At 40.9% G+C, this 23,469-nt stretch overlaps 2 protein-coding genes across 2 annotated transcripts in view; both read left to right on the forward strand.

The window, feature by feature from the left end:
• The window catches only part of LOC138637929 (sialidase-like), a 45,252-nt gene extending 36,281 nt beyond the window's left edge, over positions 1 to 8,971 (forward strand). Inside the window, exons 4-12 of the mRNA XM_069726848.1 lie at positions 4,338 to 4,527; positions 4,622 to 4,913; positions 5,047 to 5,196; positions 5,959 to 6,324; positions 6,566 to 6,715; positions 7,236 to 7,526; positions 8,087 to 8,305; positions 8,369 to 8,593; positions 8,723 to 8,971. Coding sequence (XP_069582949.1) covers positions 4,338 to 4,527; positions 4,622 to 4,913; positions 5,047 to 5,196; positions 5,959 to 6,324; positions 6,566 to 6,715; positions 7,236 to 7,526; positions 8,087 to 8,305; positions 8,369 to 8,593; positions 8,723 to 8,971 — 2,132 coding nt within the window. The remainder of the gene's footprint in view (positions 1 to 4,337; positions 4,528 to 4,621; positions 4,914 to 5,046; positions 5,197 to 5,958; positions 6,325 to 6,565; positions 6,716 to 7,235; positions 7,527 to 8,086; positions 8,306 to 8,368; positions 8,594 to 8,722) is intronic.
• The window catches only part of ADGRF5 (adhesion G protein-coupled receptor F5), a 226,538-nt gene that overhangs the window by 101,421 nt on the left and 101,648 nt on the right, over positions 1 to 23,469 (forward strand). The window lies entirely within an intron of this gene.

The following is a 23,469-nucleotide window of genomic DNA, read 5'->3' on the forward strand; positions in this document are numbered from 1 at the left end:
GTACAAGAATATAACTACTATAATACTGCCCCTATGTACAAGAATATAACTACTATAATACTGTCCCCTATGTACAAGAATATAACTACTATAATACTGCCCCTATGTACAAGAATATAACTACTATAATACTGCCCCTATGTACAAGAATATAACTACTATAATACTGCTACTATGTACAAAATATAACTACTAAAATACTGCCCTCTATGTACAAGAATATAGCTAATATAATACTGCTCCCTATGTATAAGAATATAACTAATATAATACTGCCCCCTATGTACAAGAATATAACTACTATAATACTACCTCTATGTACAAGAATATAGCTAATATAATACTGCTCCCTATGTACAAGAATATAACTACTATAATACTGCCCCTATGTACAAGAATATAACTACTATAATACTGCTACTATGTACAAAATATAACTACTAAAATACTGCCCTCTATGTACAAGAATATAACTACTATAATACTACCTCTATGTACAAGAATATAGCTAATATAATACTGCCCCTATGTACAAGAATATAACTACTATAATACTGCCCCCTATGTACAAGAATATAACTACTATAATACTGCCCCTATGTACAAGAATATAACTACTATAATACTGTTCCTATGTACAAGAATATAACTACTATAATACTGCCCCTATGTACAAGAATATAACTACTATAATACTGCCCCTATGTACAAGAATATAACTACTATAATACTGCCCCTATGTACAAGAATATAACTACTATAATACTGCCCCTATGTACAAGAATATAACTACTATAATACTGCCCCCTATGTACAAGAATATAACTACTATAATACTGCCCCTATGTACAAGAATATAACTACTATAATACTGCCCCTATGTACAAGAATATAACTACTATAATACTGCCCCATGTACAAGAATATAACTAATATAATACTGCCCCTATGTACAAGAATATAACTACTATAATACTGCCCCTATGTACAAGAATATAACTACTATAATACTGCCCCATGTACAAGAATATAACTACTATAATACTGCTCCTGTGTACAAGAATATAACTACTATAATACTGCCCCTATGTACAAGAATATAACTACTATAATACTGCCCCTATGTACAAGAATATAACTACTATAATACTGCCCCTATGTACAAGAATATAACTACTATAATACTGCCCCCTATGTACAAGAATATAACTACTATAATACTGCCCCTATGTAGAAGAATATAACTACTATAATACTGCTCCTATGTACAAGAATATAACTACTATAATACTGCCCCATGTACAAGAATATAACTACTATAATACTGCCCCTATGTACAAGAATATAACTACTACACTACTGCCCCTATGTACAAGAATATAACTACTATAATACTGCTCCTATGTACAAGAATATAACTACTATAATACTGCCCCTATGTACAAGAATATAACTACTATAATACTGCCCCTATGTACAAGAACATAACTACTATAATACTGCCCCTATGTACAAGAATATAACTACTATAATACTGCCCCATGTACAAGAATATAACTACTATAATACTTCCCCTATGTACAAGAATATAACAACTATAATACTGCCCCCTATGTTCAAGAATATAACTACTATAATACTGCCCCTATGTACAAGAATATACCTACTATAATACTGCCCCTATGTACAAGAATATAACTACTACACTACTGCCCCTATGTACAAGAATATAACTACTATAATACTGCACCTATGTACAAGAATATAACTACTATAATACTGCTCCTATATACAAGAATATAACTACTATAATACTGCTCCTATGTACAAGAATATAACAACTATAATACTGCTCCTATATACAAGAATATAACTACTATAATACTGCCCTTTTGTTCAAGAATAAAACTACTATAATACTGCTCCTATGTACAAGAATATAACTACTATAATACTGCTCCTATGTACAAGAATATAACTACTATAATACTGCTCCTATGTACAAGAATATAATTACTATCATACTGCCCCTACGTACAAGAATATAACTACTATAATACTGCTCCTATGTACAAGAATATAACTACTATAATACTGCTCCTATGTACAAGAATATAACTACTATAATACTGCCCATATGTACAAGAATATAACTACTATATTACTGCCCTATGTACAAGAATATAACTACTATAATACTGCTCCTATGTACAAGAATATAACTACTATATTACTGCCCTATGTACAAGAATATAACTACTATAATACTGCTCCTATGTACAAGAATATAACTACTATAATACTGTCCATATGTACAAGAATATAACTACTATATTACTGCCCTATGTACAAGAATATAACTACTATAATACTGTCCCCTCTGTACAAGAATATAACTACTATAATACTGCCCCTATGTACAAGAATATGACTACTATAATACCGTCCCCTCTGTACAAGAATATAACTACTATAATACTGCCTCTATGTACAAGAATATAACTACTATAATACTGCCCCTATGTACAAGAATATAACTACTATAATACTGCTCCTATGTACAAGAATATAACTACTATAATACTGCTCCTATGTACAAGAATATAACTACTATAATACTGCCCTATGTACAAGAATATAACTACTATAATACTGCTCCTATGTACAAGAATATAACTACTATAATACTGCCCCTATGTACAAGAATATAACTACTATAATACTGCCCCTATGTACAAGAATATAACTACTATAATACTGCTCCTATGTACAAGAATATAACTGCTATAATACTTCCCCTATGTACAAGAATATAACTACTATAATACTGCTCCTATGTACAAGAATATAACTACTATAATACTTCCCCTATGTACAAGAATATAACTACTATAATACTGCTCCTATGTACAAGAATATAACTACTATAATACTGCCCATATGTACAAGAATATAACTACTATATTACTGCCCTATGTACAAGAATATAACTACTATAATACTGCTCCTATGTACAAGAATATAACTACTATATTACTGCCCTATGTACAAGAATATAACTACTATAATACTGCTCCTATGTACAAGAATATAACTACTATAATACTGCCCCTATGTACAAGAATATAACTACTATAATACTGCTCCTATGTACAGGAATATAACTACTATAATACTGCTCCTATGTACAAGAATATAACTACTATAATACTGCCCCTATGTACAAGAATATAACTACTATAATACTGCCCCTATGTACAGGAATATAACTACTATAATACTGCCCCTATGTACAAGAATATAACTACTATAATACTGCTCCTATGTACAGGAATATAACTACTATAATACTGCCCCTATGTACAAGAATATAACTACTATAATACTGCTCCTATGTACAGGAATATAACTACTATAATACTGCTCCTATGTACAGGAATATAACTACTATAATACTGCTCCTATGTACAAGAATATAACTACTATAATACTGCCCCTATGTACAAGAATATAACTACTATAATACTGCTCCTATGTACAGGAATATAACTACTATAATACTGCTCCTATGTACAGGAATATAACTACTATAATACTGCTCCTATGTACAGGAATATAACTACTATAATACTGCTCCTATGTACAAGAATATAACTACTATAATACTGCCCCATGTACTATTATCGCACCCTCATAACCACTGTGATACTCTCCCATACAGACATATGGATATGTGTCTCTCTACAGTCAGCCTTATGATATGATGATGTACGTCGCTGTCACTGACCATCGCTATCCAATAATTCCAGTATTAATTGTTCCTGTCTCTCTTTGTATCTTTGTATCTGATGGATTTGACAACTTCACAGAATTTAGTTCTTGTTTTTAGAACAGCAGATTACAAGAATTTTTTTGCCCCCTCTGGGGTTTTGAGACAAAAAACTGCAGGAGATTTTCTTATATTTATATGAGAAGTCCAAAGTAGGAAACTGGGCCTGTTGTGGTGTGTGACTGCACGGACAATGGTGTTATACTTGGGGCCCATTGTTACATAACTGTGTCACTGTATTGTGTGTTTATGCCTCCTATCCCCCCGTGGACACTGCTCAGTATTGGCAGACTTTATTTGAAGTCCCAGCCAAGCATGGGGGTTGAGTTTGAGGACCCCACCAAACCGCTCCTCGTTACTCTGCTTCCTAAATCATTGTAATATCAGCGACATTGAACATCACACTGTACACAACAAAGGTTTCCAAACTTCACTTATTTTCCACAACTGTTAAACATAGTGATTTTATTAGTGGGTATGGACCATTATCCATTCTCTCCCCCTATAGACACAGCAGTGCCTTCACCTCCACTTCCCCCTATAGGCACAGCAGTGCCTTCACCTCCACTTCCCCCTATAGACACCGCAGTGCCTTCACCTCCACTTCCCCCTATAGGCACAGCAGTGCCTTCACCTCCACTTCCCCCTATAGACACAGCAGTGCCTTCACCTCCACTTCCCTCTATAGACACAGCAGTGTCTTCACCTCCTCTTCCCTTATAGACACAGCAGTGCATTCACCTCCACTTCCCCTATATACACAGCAGTGCCTTCACCTCGCTTCCCCTATAGACACAGCAGTGCCTTCACCTCGGCTTCCCCCTATAGACACAGCAGTGCCTTCACCTCCTCTTCCCTTATAGACACAGCAGTGCATTCACCTCCACTTCCCCTATATACACAGCAGTGCCTTCACCTCGCTTCCCCTATAGACACAGCAGTGCCTTCACCTCCACTTCCTCCTATAGACACAGCAGTGCTTTCACCTCCGCTTCCCCCTATAGACACAGCAGCTCCTTCACCTCCACTTCCACCTAGAGACACAGCAGTTCCTTCACCCCCACTTCCCCCTATAGACACAACAGTTCTTTCACCTCCACTTCCCCTATAGACACAGCAGTTCCTTCACCTCCACTTCCCCCTACAGACACAGCAGTTCCTTCACCTCCACTTCCACCTATATCACAACAGTACCTTCACCTCCACTTCCCCTATAGACACAGCAGAGCCTTCACTCCACTTCCCCTATAGACACAGCAGTGCCTTCACCTCCGCTTCCCCCTATAGACACTGCAGTTCCTTCACCTCCACTTCCCCCTACAGACACATCAGTTCCTTCACCTCCACTTCCCCCTATAGACACAGCAGTTATTTCACCTCCACTTTCCCTATAGACATAGCAGTTCCTTCACCTCCACTTCCCCTATAGACACAGCAGTTATTTCACCTCCACTTTCCCTATAGACACAGCAGTTCCTTCACCTCCACTTCCCCTATAGACACAGCAGTGCCTTCACCTCGCTTCCCCTATAGGCACAGCAGTTCTTTCACCTCCACTTCCCCCTATAGACACAGCAGTGTCTTCCCCTCCTCTTCCCCTATAGACACAGCAGTGCCTTCACCTCGCTTCCCCTATAGACACAGCAGTGCATTCACCTCCACTTCCCCTATAGACACAGCAGTGCCTTCACCTCGCTTCCCCTATAGACACAGCAGTGCATTCACCTCCACTTCCCCTACATACACAGCAGTGTCTTCACCTCGCTTCCCCTATAGACACAGCAGTGCCTTCACCTCGCTTCCCCTATAGACACAGCAGTGCCTTCACCTCCACTTCCCATATAGACACAGCAGTTCTTTCACCTCCACTTCCACCTATAGACACAGCAGTGCATTCACCTCCACTTCCCCTATAGACACAGCAGTGCCTTCACCTTCGCTTCCCCTATAGACACAGCAGTGCCTTCACCTCCACTTCCTCCTATAGACACAGCAGTGCCTTCACCTCCGCTTCCCCCTATAGACACAGCAGTTCTTTCACCTCCACTTCCCCTGTAGACACAGCAGTTCATTCACCTCCACTTCCCCCTATAGACACAGCAGTTCTTTCACCTCCACTTCCCCTATAGACACAGCAGTTCCTTCACCTCCACTTCCACCTACAGACACAGCAGTCCCTTCACCTCCACTTCCCCTATAGACACAGCAGTTCCTTCACCTCCACTTCCCCCTATAGACACAGCAGTGTCTTCACCTCCTCTACCCCTATAGAGACAGCAGTGCCTTCACCTCCACTTCCTCCTGTAGACACAGCAGTGCCTTCACCTCTGCTTCCCCCTATAGACACAGCAGTTCTTTCACCTCCACTTCCCCCTATAGACACAGCAGTGCCTTCACCTCCATTTCCCCCTATGGACACAGCAGTTCTTTCACCTCCACTTCCCCCTATAGACACAGCAGTTCCTTCACCTCCACTTCCCCCTATAGACACAGCAGTTCTTTCACCTCCACTTCCCCTATAGACACAGCAGTTCCTTCACCTCCACTTCCACCTACAGACACAGCATTTCCTTCACCTCCACTTCCCATATAGACACAGCAGTTCCTTCACCTCCATTTCCCCCTATAGACACAGCAGTGCCTTCACCTCCATTTCCCTCTATAAACACAGCAGTTCCTTCACCTCCACTTCCCCTATAGACACAGCAGTTCCTTCACCTCCACTTCCCCCTATAGACACAGCAGTGCCTTCACTCCACTTCCCCTATAGACACAGCAGTGCCTTCACCTCCGCTTCCCCCTATAGACACTGCAGTTCCTTCACCTCCACTTCCCCCTACAGACACATCAGTTCCTTCACCTCCACTTCCCCCTATAGACACAGCAGTTATTTCACCTCCACTTTCCCTATAGACACAGCAGTTCCTTCACCTCCACTTCCCCTATAGACACAGCAGTTATTTCACCTCCACTTTCCCTATAGACACAGCAGTTCCTTCACCTCCACTTCCCCTATAAACACAGCAGTGCCTTCACCTCGCTTCCCCTATAGGCACAGCAGTTCCTTCACCTCCACTTCCCCTATAGACACAGCAGTTCCTTCACCTCCACTTCTCCCTATTGACACAGCATTTCCTTCATCTCCATTTCCCCTATAGACACAGCAGTTCCTTCACCTCCACTTCCCCCTATAGACACAGCAGTGCCTTCACTCCACTTCCCCTATAGACACAGCAGTGCCTTCACCTCCGCTTCCCCCTATAGACACTGCAGTTCCTTCACCTCCACTTCCCCCTACAGACACATCAGTTCCTTCACCTCCACTTCCCCCTATAGACACAGCAGTTATTTCACCTCCACTTTCCCTATAGACACAGCAGTTCCTTCACCTCCACTTCCCCTATAGACACAGCAGTTATTTCACCTCCACTTTCCCTATAGACACAGCAGTTCCTTCACCTCCACTTCCCCTATAGACACAGCAGTGCCTTCACCTCACTTCCCCTATAGGCACAGCAGTTCCTTCACCTCCACTTCCCCTATAGACACAGCAGTTCCTTCACCTCCACTTCCCCCTATAGACACAGCAGTGCCTTCACTTCCACTTCCCCCTATAGACACAGCAGTTCCTTCACCTCCAGTTCCCCCTATAGACACAGCAGTGCCTTCACCTCCACTTCCCCCTATAGACACAGCAGTTCCTTCACCTCCACTCCACCTATAGGCACAACAGTACCTCCACTTCCCCCTATAGACACAGCAGTTCCTTCACACCTCCACTTCCCCCTATAGATACAACAGTGCCTTCACCTCCACTTCCCCCTGTAGACACAACAGTACCTTCACCTCCATTTCCACCTGTAGAGACAGCAGTACCTTCACTTCCACTTCCCCTATAGACACAACAGTTCCTTTACCTCCACTTCGCCTGTAGACACAGCAGTTTCTTCACACCTCCGCTTCCCCCTATACACACAGCAGTGCCTTCACATCAACTTCCCCTATAGACGCAGCAGTTCCTTCACCTCCACTTCCCCTATAGACACAACAGTGCCTTCACCTCCACTTCAACCTATAGACACAACAGTGCCTTCACCTCCACTTCAACCTATAGACACAACAGTGCCTTCACCTCCACTTCCCCTATAGACACAGCAGTGCCTTCACCTCCACTTCCCCCTATAGAGAGAGCAGTTCCTTCACCTCCACTTCCCCCTATAGAGACAGCAGTTCTTTCACCTCCACTTCCCCCTATAGGCACAGCAGTTCCTTAACCTCCACTTCCCCTATAGACACAGCAGCGCATTCACCTCCACTTCCCCTATATACACAGCAGTGCCTTCACCTCGCTTCCCCTATAGACACAGCAGTGCCTTCACCTCCACTTCCCCCTATAGACACGGCAGTGCCTTCACCTCCACTTCCCCTATAGACACAGCAGTTCTTTCACCTCCTCTTCCACCTATAGACACAGCAGTGCCTTCACCTCTGCTTTCCCTATAGACACAGCAGTGCCTTCACCTCCACTTCCCCCTATAGACACAGCAGTGCCTTCACCTCCACTTCCCCTATAGACACAGCAGTTCCTTCACACCTCCACTTACCCCTATAGACACAACAGTGCCTTCACCTCCACTTCCCCCTGTAGACACAACAGTACCTTCACCTCCATTTCCACCTGTAGAGACAGCAGGACCTTCACCTCCACTTCCCCCTATAGACACAACAGTTCCTTTACCTCCACTTCAACCTATATGGACAACAGTACCTCCACTTCCCCTATAGACACAGCAGTTCCTTTACCTCCACTTCGTCTGTAGACACAGCAGTTTCTTCACACCTCCACTTCCCCCTATACACACAGCAGTGCCTTCACATCCACTTCCCCTATAGACACAGCAGTTCCTTCACCTCCACTTCCCCTATAGACACAACAGTGCCTTCACCTCCACTTCAACCTATAGATACAACAGTGCCTTCACCTCCACTTCCCCTATAGACACAGCAGTGCCTTCACCTCCACTTCCCCCTATAGAGACAGCAGTTCCTTCACCTCCACTTCCCCCTATAGAGACAGCAATTCCTTCACCTGCACTTCCCCCTATAGGCACAGCAGTTCCTTCACCTCCACTTCCCCTATAGACACAGCATTGCCTTCACCTTCTTCCCTTTGTAGTCACAGCATTGCCTTCACCTTATTCCCTCTGTAGTCACAGCATTGCCTTCACCTTATTCCCCCTGTAGTCACAGCAGTGCCTTCACCTTCACTTCCCTCTGTAGTCACAGCAGTGCATTCACCTTCACTTCCCTCTGTAGTCACAGCAGTGCCTTCACCTTCTTCCCTCTGTAGTCACAGCAGTGCCTTCACCTTCTTCCCTCTGTAGTCACAGCATTGCTTTCACCTTCTTCCCTCTGTAGTCACAGCAGTGCCTTCACCTTCACTTCCCTTTGTAGTCACAGCAGTGCCTTCACCTTCTTCCCTCTGTAGTCACAACAGTGCCTTCACCTTCTTCCCTTTGTAGTCACAGCAGTGCCTTCACCTTCTTCCCTCTGTAGTCACAGCATTGCCTTCACCTTCTTCCCTTTGACCAGCATTGCCTTCACCTTCTTCCCTTTGTAGTCACAGCATTGCCTTCACCTTCTTCCCTTTGACCAGCATTGCCTTCACCTTCTTCCCTCTGTAGTCACAGCAGTGCCTTCACCTTCTTCCCTTTGTAGTCACAGCATTGCCTTCACCTTCTTCCCTTTGTAGTCACAGTAGTGCCTTCACCTTCTTCCTTTTGTAGTCACAGCAGTGCCTTCACCTTCTTCCCTCTGTAGTCACAGCAGTGCCTTCACCTTCTTCCCTCTGTAGTCACAGCAGTGCCTACACCTTCTTCCCTCTGTAGTCACAGCATTGCCTTCACCTTCTTCCCTCTGTAGTCACAGCAGTGCCTTCACCTTCTTTGCCTCTGTAGTCACAGCGGTGCAGTCACCTACTTCCCTCTGTAGTCAGAGCATTGCCTTCACCTTCTTCCCTCTGTAGTCACAGCATTGCCTTCACCTTCTTCCCTCTGTAGTCACAGCATTGCCTTCACCTTCTTCCCTCTGTAGTCACAGCAGTGCCTTCACCTTCTTCCCTTTGTAGTCACAGCAGTGACTTCACCTTTCCTTTGTAGTCACAGTAGTGCCTTCACCTTCTTCCCTTTGTAGTCACAGCATTGCCTTCACCTTATTCCCTCTGTAGTCACAGCAGTGCCTTCCCCTTCTTTGCCTCTGTAGTCACAGCGGTGCAGTCACCTTTTTCCCTCTATAGTCACAGCAGTGCATTCACCTTCTTCCCTCTGTAGTCACAGCAGTGCCTTCACCTTCACTTCCCTCTGTAGTCACAGCAGTGCCTTTACCTTCACTTCCCTCTGTAGTCACAGCAGTGCAGTCACCTTCTTCCCTCTGTAGTCACAGCAGTGCCTTCACCTTCACTTCCCTCTATAGCCAGAGGTGGTGATGGATCACTCATGCTTTGGGGTTGTGTTGCAGCCAGTTGCAAGGGGAACATTTCACGGGTAGAGGGAAGAATGGATTCAATGAAATTTCAACAAATTCTTGATGCAAACATAACACCATCTGTAAAAAAAATAAAAGCAGAAGTTGAGAAGAGGAAGAGGATGTCTTCTACAAAAGGATAATGATCCTAATCACACTTCAAAATCCACAACAGACGACCTCAACAGGTGCAAGCTGAAGGTTTTACAATGGCCCTCACAGTCCACTGATCTGAACATCATTGAAAGTCTGTGTCTAGACCTCAAAATAGCAGAGGATGCAAGATGACCCAGGAATCTCACAGAACTGGAATAATTGTCTAAGGAAGAATGGATGAAAATCCCTCTAACAAGAATTGAAAGACTCTTTCCTGGCTGAAAAAAGCATTTACAAGCTGTGATACTTTCAAAAGGGGATACTACTAGTTACTAACCAGGCACGGTGCCCAAACTTTTGCATTGTTTCATTTTCCTTTTTGATATATTTAAAATGTAAATGATGAAAATATATTTGTTTTTGCCTAAAATACAAAGGAAATGTGTCATCCGTAACTTAGAGATCAGCTCATCTTCAACTTTCTTCACTGTTCACAATAACTGTAATTTTCACCAGGTGCGCCAAACTTTTACATGTCACTGTATGACAGTATTATAATTGTGTTAATTGAATTCCTGACTTACATGACTCACAATATTACGGTAGTTTCATTATCCGCATAAATATCTCGTTAATCCAGTTTGCTTCTTATTGAAAAATCCCCCATGACGTGACAGTACGGGAACGCTTCCTGGGCGTGAGGTTACATATACATATTTCTATATGCAAATCACTATTATTTTTTTATTCCATTAATTGCTGAAGAGCAATATTGTTAACGCGGGGGCTGAAGGATTACCATCAGAGCTTTATAGCGGGGGCTCATAGGACGCCCAGTCATGTTGGACATGGACGTCGGTGGAATGTTGTCCTCCTCCATACTGAGGATTGTGCCGTCTTAGTATCACATGGTGAGCATTGCACACAGGGGGCGTCCTGTCACTAATCATAGGACTTATCAAGGAAATTGCACGCACCAGAAATTGGTGAATACATATGCACATGCCAATTTTTTGCTATTTGATACCATAAATTTAATTTATGCCTATATTTTTATTACTTCACCAACTTAGGCTGATGCATCACACACAAAAGTAACAAAATAGGTAAAATACCAAGGGGGTGAATACTTTTGCAAAAGACACTTTATATAAATATGAGATAGATAATAGATAGATATGAGATATACGGTAGATAGATAAAAGAGAGATACAGTATATAATAGATGGATAATAGATGGATAATAGAAAATAGATAGATAAACAGATGACAGATTATAGATAATAGAAAGATAAATAGATAGATACAGATAATAATAGATAGATAGATAGATAGATGACATATAGATAATAGATAGATAATAGATTAATAGATAGATGATAGATAGAAAATAGATAGATAATAGATAGATGATAGATAATAGATAGATGATAGATAATAGATAGATAATAGATAGATAGATAGATAGATAGTTTATAGATAGATTAATATATGGATAGATAGATAGATAGATAATACCGTAGATAGATAGATGATAGATAGATAATAGATAGATAATAGATTAATAGATAGATGATAGATAGAAAATAGATAGATAATAGATAGATAATAGATAGATAATAGATAATAGATAGATAATAGATAGATAGATAATAGATAGATGATAGATAATAGATAGATAATAGATAGATAGTTTATAGATAGATTAATATATGGATAGATAGATAGATAGATAGATAATAGATAGATGATAGATAATAGATAGATAATAGATAGATAATAGATAATAGATAATAGATAGATAGATAATAGATAGATAGATAGATAGATAATAGATAGATAGATAGATAGATAGATAGATAATAGATAGATAATAGATATATAGATAGATAGATAATATATAGATGATAGATAATAGATAGATAGATAATAGATAGATAATAGATAGATAGATAGATAGATAGATAATAGATATATAGATAGATAGATAGATAATATATAGATGATAGATAATAGATAGATAATAGATAGATAATAGATAATAGATAATAGATAGATAGATAATAGATAGATAGATAGATAATAGATAGATAGATAGATAATAGATAGATAATAGATATATAGATAGATAATATATAGATGATAGATAATAGATAGATAGATAGATAGATAGATAGATAGATAGATAGATAATAGATAATAGATAGATAATAGATAGATAGATAGATAGATAATAGATAGATAGATGATAGATAGATAATAGATAGATAGATAATAGATAATAGATAGATAGATAATAGATAGATAGATGATAGATTATAGATAGATAGATAATAGATTGATAATAGATAGATAGATAGATAGATAGATAGATAATAGATAGATAATAGATAGATAATAGATAGATAATAGATGATAGATAGATAGATAGATAATAGGTGATAGATAGATGATAGATAGATAATAGATAGATGATAGATGATAGATAGATGATAGATAGATAGATAGATAGATAGATAGATAGATAGATAATAGATAGATAGATAATAGGTGATAGATAGATTATATATAATACATAGATGATATATAGATAATAGATAGAAATATAGATAGACAGATAGATATTAGACAGATGATAGATACTAGAATGATTGGGGCAGGGCTGATCTTGTGGCCGCTCCTCCCTCCTCTCGTCTGACCTGATTCTCCTGATTCTTTTCCCTTTATCTTTTGTTTGGGCCAAAGAACGTAACGGCCAAGGAACGAGTTCTTCCAGCCGCAGTGGGGCCGTCAGGTGCAATCATCACTCCCGGCCGGCACGTCATCAGGAAGTCCTGTCAGTAACTCTGAGGAGAGTGTTGTAGTCTGAGCTCCGCCGTGGAGGACCTCAGCACCGCACATTTCCTCTGCACCGCACATTTCCTCAGCTCCGCACATTTCCTCTGCACCGCACATTTCCTCAGCAGCACCGCACATTTCCTCAGCACCGCACATTTCCTCAGCAGCACCGCACATTTCCTCAGCAGCACCGCACATTTCCTCAGCACCGCACATTTCCTCAGCAGCACCGCACATTTCCTCAGCAGCACCGCACATTTCCTCAGCAGCACCGCACATTTCCTCAGCACCGCACATTTCCTCCTGCACCGCACATTTCCTCAGCACCGCACATTTCCTCAGCACCGCACATTTCCTCAGCACCGCACATTTCCTCAGCAGCACCGCACATTTCCTCAGCACCGCACATTTCCTCAGCACCGCACATTTCCTCCCGGAGTCTGACGGACTATTTCTAGGAACCATGCGCCTCCGTCCAGAGCAAGGAGCAGGCAGTCCCATCTAACGTGATCGGAGGCGGCAGGTCAGTGCTGCGCTTGTCCCGTATGCTTCTGTATAATGGCAGCGATGTAGCAGAGCTGGGTTTGTCATTATCTCGTATGTTTGTGCTTTTTTTTTTTTAATCAAATATCCCTAGGTAATGTTACATGGATGCAGTCCTATGTAAAATCACAGGTGTGTGATCTGCTGAGGTCATGAGCAGAAAACAAGGTCATATGTACAATAGATGCAGCAGAATTGGATTTGTCATCGTTCTCTAGATAAGAAGACGCCAATAATGAAGCGAAAACCGAGGTCCTAGTGATGCTGAGCTCCATTACATAGGAAATATACAGATGTAGCAGAGCTGAAATTGCTGTCACTTATTCAGGGCTGCATACTTTGTTCATCACGACTCTGTTTTCCTGGCAGTCCTATGTAAGATGTATCATTTCCCTTTTTTTTAGTCCAGTTCATTTGTTTAGATTAGACTATGATATGATGCGCATGGATGCCAACGGTCCCTCGTGTGTTTTATGCCAAAAATTAACACTTGTATCCGATCAAAACACTTCTGATCAAAATGTAAAGGTGCACGGGTAAACATATATCCATAACGCGTCTCTACTTTTTCTCCATGCAGTGTAAAATGTAAAAAAAAGGAGATCGTTTGACAGATATATATAATTCTATTTTTTTGGTAAATTTCAACCAATTTTTCTATGCGTGTTTGCAGTCTGCTGCCTAAAAACCATCATCAAGCCGGCGTATTGCTACTATTCTGGCCTTATTTCCATTCTGATTATGGCTGGAGTAAATATCCAAGACGGTTCTGCTTCATTAATATTTCATAAGTGTGATTGATGTAGGAGATACACAGGTAGTGCTATATGTGCCTATATATACACTTTAGATAAAAAAAGAGACAGATAGGAAGTACTATCTGTGCCTGCAATACACTGTTATCAGTGCCTACAGTGCACTATTTATAAAAGAAATAAAAGAAACTGAGAGGCACTACTATCTGTGCCTACAATATAATGTTTATAAAAAAAAAGACAGAGGAAGTACTATCTGTGCCTACAATATAATGTTTATTAAAAAAAGACAGAGGAAGTACTATCTGTGCCTACAATATAATGTTTATAAAAAAAAGACAGAGGAAGTACTATCTGTGCCCACAATATAATGTTTATAAAAAAAAAGACAGAGGAAGTACTATCTGTGCCTACAATATAAGGTTTATAAAAAAAGACAGAGGAAGTACTATCTGTGCCTACAATATAAGGTTTATAAAAAAAAAGACAGAGGAAGTACTATCTGTGCCTACAATATAACGTTTATAAAAAAAAAGACAGAGGAAGTACTATCTGTGCCTACAATATAACGTTTATAAAAAAAAGACAGAGGAAGTACTATCTGTGCCCACAATATAATGTTTATAAAAAAAGACAGAGGAAGTACTATCTGTGCCTACAATATAATGTTTATAAAAAAAGACAGAGGAAGTACTATCTGTGCCTACAATATAATGTTAATAAAAAAAGACAGAGGAAGTACTATCTGTGCCTACAATATAACGTTTATAAAAAAAAAAGACAGAGGAAGTACTATCTGTGCCCACAATATAATGTTTATAAAAAAAGACAGAGGAACTACTATCTGTGCCTACAATATAATGTTTATAAAAAAAGACAGAGGAAGTACTATCTGTGCCTACAATATAATGTTAATAAAAAAAGACAGAGGAAGTACTATCTGTGCCTACAATATAATGTTTATAAAAAACAGACAGAAGAAGTACTATCTGTGCCTACAATATAAGGTTTATAAAAAAAAAAGACAGAGGAAGTACTATCTGTGCCTACAATATAATGTTTATAAAAAAAAAGACAGAGGAAGTACTATCTGTGCCCACAATATAATGTTTATAAAAAAAGACAGAGGAAGTACTATCTGTGCCTACAATATAATGTTTATAAAAAAAAAGACAGAGGAAGTACTATCTGTGCCCACAATATAATGTTTATAAAAAAAGACAGAGGAAGTACTATCTGTGCCTACAATATAATGTTTATAAAAAAAGACAGAGGAAGTACTATCTGTGCCTACAATATAATGTTTATAAAAAAAAGACAGAGGAAGTACTATCTGTGCCTACAATATAATGTTTATAAAAAAAAGACAGAAGAAGTACTATCTGTGCCTACAATATAAGGTTTATAAAAAAAAGACAGAGGAAGTACTATCTGTGCCTACAATATAATGTTTATAAAAAAAAGACAGAAGAAGTACTATCTGTGCCTACAATATAAGGTTTATAAAAAAAAGACAGAGGAAGTACTATCTGTGCCTACAATATAAGGTTTATAAAAAAAAGACAGAGGAAGTACTATCTGTGCCTACAATATAAGGTTTATAAAAAAAAGACAGATGAAGTACTATCTGTGACTATAATACACTCTATATATCTGTATAAAGAAACAAATAGGCACTACTATCGGTGTCTATAGTATAAAGTTTATTAAAAAAAAGAGGTAGGCAGTACTATCTGTGCCTGCTATACACTATATACAGTTAGGGCCAGAAATATTTGGACAGTGACACAATTTTCGCGAGTTGGGCTCTGCATGCCACCACATTGGATTTGAAATGAAACCTCTACAACAGAATTCAAGTGCAGATTGTAACATTTAATTTGAAGGGTTGAACAAAAATATCTGATAGAAAATGTAGGAATTGTACACATTTCTTTACAAACACTCCACATTTTAGGAGGTCAAAAGTAATTGGACAAATAAACATAACCCAAACAAAATATTTTTGTTTTCAATATTTTGTTGCAAATCCTTTGGAGGCAATCACTGCCTTAAGTCTGGAACCCATGGACATCACCAAACGCTGGGTTTCCTCCTTCTTAATGCTTTGCCAGGCCTTTACAGCCGCAGCCTTCAGGTCTTGCTTGTTTGTGGGTCTTTCCGTCTTAAGTCTGGATTTGAGCAAGTGAAATGCATGCTCAATTGGGTTTAGATCTGGAGATTGACTTGGCCATTGCAGAATGTTCCACTTTTTGGCACTCATGAACTCCTGGGTAGCTTTGGCTGTATGCTTGGGGTCATTGTCCATCTGTACTATGAAGCGCCGTCCAATCAACTTTGCAGCATTTGGCTGAATCTGGTCTGAAAGTATATCCCGGTACACTTCAGAATTCATCCGGCTACTCTTGTCTGCTCTTATGTCATCAATAAACACAAGTGACCCAGTGCCATTGAAAGCCATGCATGCCCATGCCATCACGTTGCCTCCACCATGTTTTACAGAGGATGTGGTGTGCCTTGGATCATGTGCCGTTCCCTTTCTTCTCCAAACTTTTTTCTTCCCATCATTCTGGTACAGGTTGATCTTTGTCTCATCTGTCCATAGAATACTTTTCCAGAACTGAGCTGGCTTCTTGAGGTGTTTTTCTGCAAATTTAACTCTGGCCTGTCTATTTTTGGTATTGATGAATGGTTTGCATCTAGATGTGAACCCTTTGTATTTACTGTCATGGAGTCTTCTCTTTACTGTTGACTTAGAGACAGATACACCTACTTCACTGAGAGTGTTCTGGACTTCAGTTGATGTTGTGAACGGGTTCTTCTTCACCAAATTAAGTATGCGGCGATCATCCACCACTGTTGTCATCCGTGGACGCCCAGGCCTTTTTGAGTTCCCAAGCTCACCAGTCAATTCCTTTTTTCTCAGAATGTACCCAACTGTTGATTTTGCTACTCCAAGCATGTCTGCTATCTCTCTGATGGATTTTTTCTTTTTTTCAGCCTCAGGATGTTCTGCTTCACCTCAATTGAGAGTTCCTTTGACCGCATGTTGTCTGCTCACAGCAACAGCTTCCAAATGCAAAACCACACACCTGGAATCCACCCCTGACCTTTTAACTACTTCATTGATTACAGGTTAACGAGGGAGACGCCTTCAGAGTTAATTGCAGCCCTTAGAGTCCATTGTCCAATTACTTTTGGTCCCTTGAAAAAGAGGACGCTATGCATTACAGAGCTATGATTCCTAAACCCTTTCTCCGATTTGGATGTGGAAACTATCATATTGCAGCTGGGAGTGTGCACTTTCAGCCCATATTATATATATAATTGTATTTCTGAACATGTTTTTGTAAACAGCTAAAATAACAAAACTTGTGTCACTGTCCAAATATTTCTAGCCCTAACTGTATATAAAAAGGAACAGCAAGACTCTACAATCTGTGTCTACAGGACATTGCCTGAGCAAGGCTAGAATTGGGCAGGTTAATCTTTGCGAAGAACGTATTAATCAAGCCGCATACAAGGTTATCCTGGAAAAACAATTGATTCCTTCTGCTCAGGCAATGTTCCCCAACTCTCAGGACTGGTTTTTCCAGCAGGACAATGCACACAGCAAGGTCAACCAAGGTGTGGATGAAGGACTACATCAAAACCCTGAAATGGGCAGCCCGATCTCCAGACCTGAACCCCATTGAAAACCTCTGGAATGTAATCAAGAGGATGATGGATAGTCACAAGCCATCAAACAAAGAAGAACTGCTTACATTTTTGCGCCAGAAGCAGCGAGAAAGACTGGTGGAAAGCATGCCAAGACGCATGAAAGCTGTGATTGAAAATCACGGTTAGGGTATGTTCACACGTTCAGGATTTCCATCCTTTTTTTTTCAGGACAGTTTTTTTAAAAAACTGCAGCTCTTGGCAGAAAACGCAGGTCCTTTTTTTGGTCCTTTTTTTGTCCTTTTTTGATGCGTTTTTTGATGCGTTTTTTGATGCGTTTTTTTATCCTTTTTTTATGCAGTTTTCTATGCAGAGACTGTGTGTTTCCTAGGAAGCTTTTTAGGGCTAAAATGGCTGAAAATACCCTAACCCTACCCCTAACCCTACCCCTAACCCTAACCCTAACCCTACCCCTAACCCTACCCCTAACCCTAACCCTACCCCTAACCCTACCCCTACCCCTACCAATGGGGGTGACAAAGTGGGGGGGGGTCATTTACTATTTTTTTATTTTGATCACTGAGATAGGTTATATCTCAGTGATCAAAATGCACTTTGGAGCGAATCTGCCGGCCGGCAGATTCGGCGGGCGCACTGCGCATGCGCCCGCCATTTTGCAAGATGGCGGCGCCCAGGGAGAAGACGGCCGGACGGACACCGGGACGCCGGGTAAGTATAAGGGGGGGAGATTAGGGCACGGGGGGGGCATCGGAGCACTGGGGGGGGCATCGGAGCACGGGGGGGGGCATCGGAGCACGGGGGGGCGGGATCGGAGCACGGGGGGGCAGCCACACTCCGCCCACGCACTTCCGCCCGCTCCCCCGCACTTCCTGCTGCAGCGGTTCTGCACATCAAATCGCAGTAAAACCCGCAGATATATTTTTGATCTGCGGGTTTTACTGCGATTTTGACCTCACAATAGAGGTCTATGGGTGCAGAACCGCTGCGGTTCAGGAAAAAGAAGTGACATGCTCCTTCTTTTTTGCCGCAGCTATTCTGCGCGGCTTTTTAAACGAAATTACGGATCATGTGCACAGCAGTGACTGTTTTCCATAGGGTTACATTGTTATGTACCCTGCATGGAAAACAGCTGCGGAACCGCAGCGGCAAAACCGCTGCGGTTCCGCAGTAAAAAACGCACTGTGTGAACATGGCCTTATTCCACAACATATTGATTTCTGAACTCTTCCTGAGTTAAAACATTAGTATTGTTGTTTCTCAATGATTATGGACTTGTTTTTTGTTTTTTTGTTTTTGCATTATTTGAGGTCTGCAAGCAATGCATTTTTTTGTTATTTTTACCATTTCTCATTTTCAGAAAATAAAAACAAAATGTATTGCTTGGAACTTCGGAGACATGTTGTCAGTAGTTTATAGAATAAAAGAACATTTTACTCAAAAAAATACCTATAAAGAGAAAAATCAGTCAAACTGAAAACTTTAAAGTGGTGTCTTAATTTTTGCCAGAGCTGTATATATATATATATATATATATATATATATATATATATATGTATATATATATATATATATATATATATATATATGTACACTGCTCGAAAAAATAAAGGGAACACTAAAATCCCACATGCTAGATATCACTGAATGAAATATTCCTGTTGCAAATTTTTATTCATTGCATAGTGGAATGTGTTCAGAACAATAAAACATAACAATTATGTAAATCAAAATGAATATCCCATGGAGGTCTGGATTTGGAATGATGCTCAAAATCAAAGTGGAAAATCAAATTACAGGCTGATTCAACTTCAGTGGAAATGCCTCATAACAAGGAAATGATGCTCAGTAGTGTGTGTGTGGCCTCCACATGATCTCCCTACAATGCCTGGGCATGCTCCTGATGAGGCGGCAGATGGTCTCCTGAGGAATCTCCTCCCAGACCTGGACTAAAGCATCTGCCAACTCCTGGACAGTCTGTGGTGCAACATGAGGTTGGTGGATGGAGCGAGACATGATGTCCAGATTTGTTCAATCAGATTCAGGTCTGGGGAACGGGCGAGTCAGTCCATAGCTTCAATGCCTTCATCTTGCAGGCACTGCTGACACACTCCAGCCACACAAGGTCTGGCATTGTCCTGCATTAGTAGGAACCCAGGGCCAACCACAGCAGCATATGGTCTCAAAAGGGGTCTGAGGATCTCATCTCAGTACCTAATGGCAGTCAGGCTACCTCTGGTGAGCACATGGAGGGCTGTGCGGCCCTCCAAAGAAATGCCACCCCACACCATTACTGACCCACTGCCAAACCGGTCATGATGAAAGATAATGCAGGTAGCAGATCGCTCTCCACGGTGTCTCCAGACAATGTCACGTCTGTCACATGTGCTCAGTGTGAACCTGCTTTCATCTGTGAAGAGCACAGGGCGCCAGTGGCAAATTTGCCAATCCTGGTGTTCTGTGGCAAATGCCAAGCGTCCTGCATGGTGTTGGGCTGTGAGCTCAACCCCCATCTGTGGACGTCGGGCACTCAGACCAGGCTCATGGAGTCGGTTTCTAACCGTTTGTGCAGACACATGCACATTTGTAGCCTGCTGGAGGTCATTTTGCAGGGCTCTGGCAGTGCTCCTCCTGTTCCTCCTTGCACAAAGGCTGAGGTAGCAGTCCTGTTGCTGGGCTGTTGCTCTCCTACAGCTCCCTCCATGTCTCCTGGTGTACTGGCTTGTCTCCCGGTAGTGCCTCCAGCTTCTGGACACTACGCTGAAAGACATAGCAAACCTTCTTGCCACAGCTCGCATTGATGTGCCATCCTGGATGAGCTGCACTACCTGAGCCACTTGTGTGGGTTGTAGAGTCCGCCTCACGCTACCACGAGTGTGAAAACACAACCAACATTCAAAAGTGACCAAAACATCAGCCAGAAAGCATTGGTACTGAGATGTGATCTGAGGTCCCCACCTGCAGAACCACTCCTTTATTGATAGGGTCTTGATAATTGCCAATAATTTCCATCTGTTGTCTATTCCATTTGCACAACAGCATGTGAAATTGATTGTCAATCAGTGTTACTTCCTAAGTGGACAGTTTGATTTCACAGAAGTTTGATTTACTTGGAGTTATATTCTGCTGTTTAAGTGTTCCCTTTATTTTTTTTGAGCAGTGTATATGTGTAAAGAAACAAGTAGGCACTACTATCTGTGCCTATAGTATAAAGTTTAGAAAAAAAGGATCCCCTTTGAGAAAGCCATCAAACGCGAAACGCGCTTCAGGGGTCATAGGGCGGACCACTGCACCTCTCGGACTTACAATGGGTGAGCATTGATGCCAGTGATATATATGTCCTTTAGAATTGGGTGGTGCTTTCAACACGTGTATCTTCTGATGCAAGCTTGATTTCTCCTCATATGAATGTGAAAGCATCCGCAGTAATGGAGTTGTTTTCTATATATGGATATATGCTCTGCCAAGTCTTATCAATGAAGCAGTGTTCCTCCCTTTGAGTGCTCAGTTGTTGTTCCTTCTTGCATTCTTATGTTACATGTCATCATAATATATGTCTAATAAAATTATTTTTATTAAGTTGATGTGTTGGTGATATATGTACTATGTTTTTCTTGTGTTGAAATTGTTGTTTGGAGTATTTCACCTGGCGATATGCCGATATAATATATGGGAAAGGTCCTGACAATAATATACCTTTGGCCCCAATGAATATGAAGTGCTGGATTATTTTTGTTTGTAACTATATATATATATATATATATATATATATATATATATATATATATATATATAAAGAAATAAATAGGCACTACTATCTGTGCCTACAATATAAAGTTTATAAAAAAAAGAGAGTGGCAGTCCTATCTGTGCCTACAATAAACTTTATTTATATCTATAAATAAACAGATAGGCACTACTATCTGTGGCTTTAGTATAAGGTTTATAAAAAAAGAGAGAGGCAGTACTATCTGTGTCTGCTATACACTTTATATAAAAAGGAACAGCAAGACACTACTATCTGTGCCTAAGGTGTAATGTTTCGAAAAAAACAGAGAGGCACTACTATCTGTGCATATAGTACAATGTTTATAAAAAACACAGACAGTACTATCTTTGCCTACTACACACAGTTTATAAAAGTAGACGGAGAATTAGACCTATATATCTCTTTTGTAACTTCAGTATCCTCTTTATCTTTTTTGGGGTTTCTGGGTATTTAGAGGTTCAGGGTAATACTATCTGGAGACAGAGAGACTGGATGTTTGTGCTTACATCTAATATATAATTGCCAGTCGGCTCTGTCACAGCCCACGGTGATTGTGTCGCTATCCCACAATCCACCGCAGCCGAAAGCTCATCTCCCGGCTGCTCGCATCGGAACTACGCCGACCGCCATATTGGAACACCCAAGTTATGGGTATTCCGATGTGGCGGCCGGGATTCATATCCCCCGCCAAGCCGCGCAGGACTGCTCATTGGCTGAGAACCCTTGGCCTGAGCCTGAGGCTTGGAGGGGGATTCAAATCCCGCATGGCACCACTCATTGGCTCAGCTGGCGGGGCGGGGGATTTTTGGCTCAGCCCGTGCCGTGCGGGATTTGAAAGCCGCGCGGCACTGCTCATTGGCGGGGAATTTGAATCCCGCGCCGCTCATTGGCTGAGTGCCAGGTTGATGTTCATCTCACCGCACTCCCGATGCAATAGCATCGGGCCTATTTCTAGTCATTTATAAAAAAGAAAGCTAAAAAATACATGAAGTACATGGAAACAAAAGGAGGCAGTGCTACAAATGCTTGTATCATTTATGAAGAGAGACATAGAGGGAGCATCATCTGTGCTTACACCAGTTATAAAGGGAAACTGGGAAATAGCACTATCTGTGCCTGCATTAATTATTTGGATAGAGACAGTGCTCTCTGGGCTCACGTAATTTATTGAGAGAGACAGAGAGAGGCAGTAGTATCTCTGCCTACATCATGAGGAGAGGAAGGAAACTACTAACTACCCTATGTCAATTACATGGAAAGATATGGACGGGAGCTAATATTTTCTATGCTCTCATCATATGGTACTATCTGTGCCTACATAAATTGCATGGAGAAATAGATCACTATCTCCCTTTAAAATCACAGGGGGGAACAAGTAGGTAGAAAGGAAGAGACCGAAAGGCAGTAATATCTACATCTACAATATTTACAGAAAGAGACTA

Source organism: Ranitomeya imitator, chromosome 5, assembly GCF_032444005.1.
Source record: "Ranitomeya imitator isolate aRanImi1 chromosome 5, aRanImi1.pri, whole genome shotgun sequence".
Classification (NCBI taxonomy): Eukaryota; Metazoa; Chordata; class Amphibia; order Anura; family Dendrobatidae; genus Ranitomeya; species Ranitomeya imitator.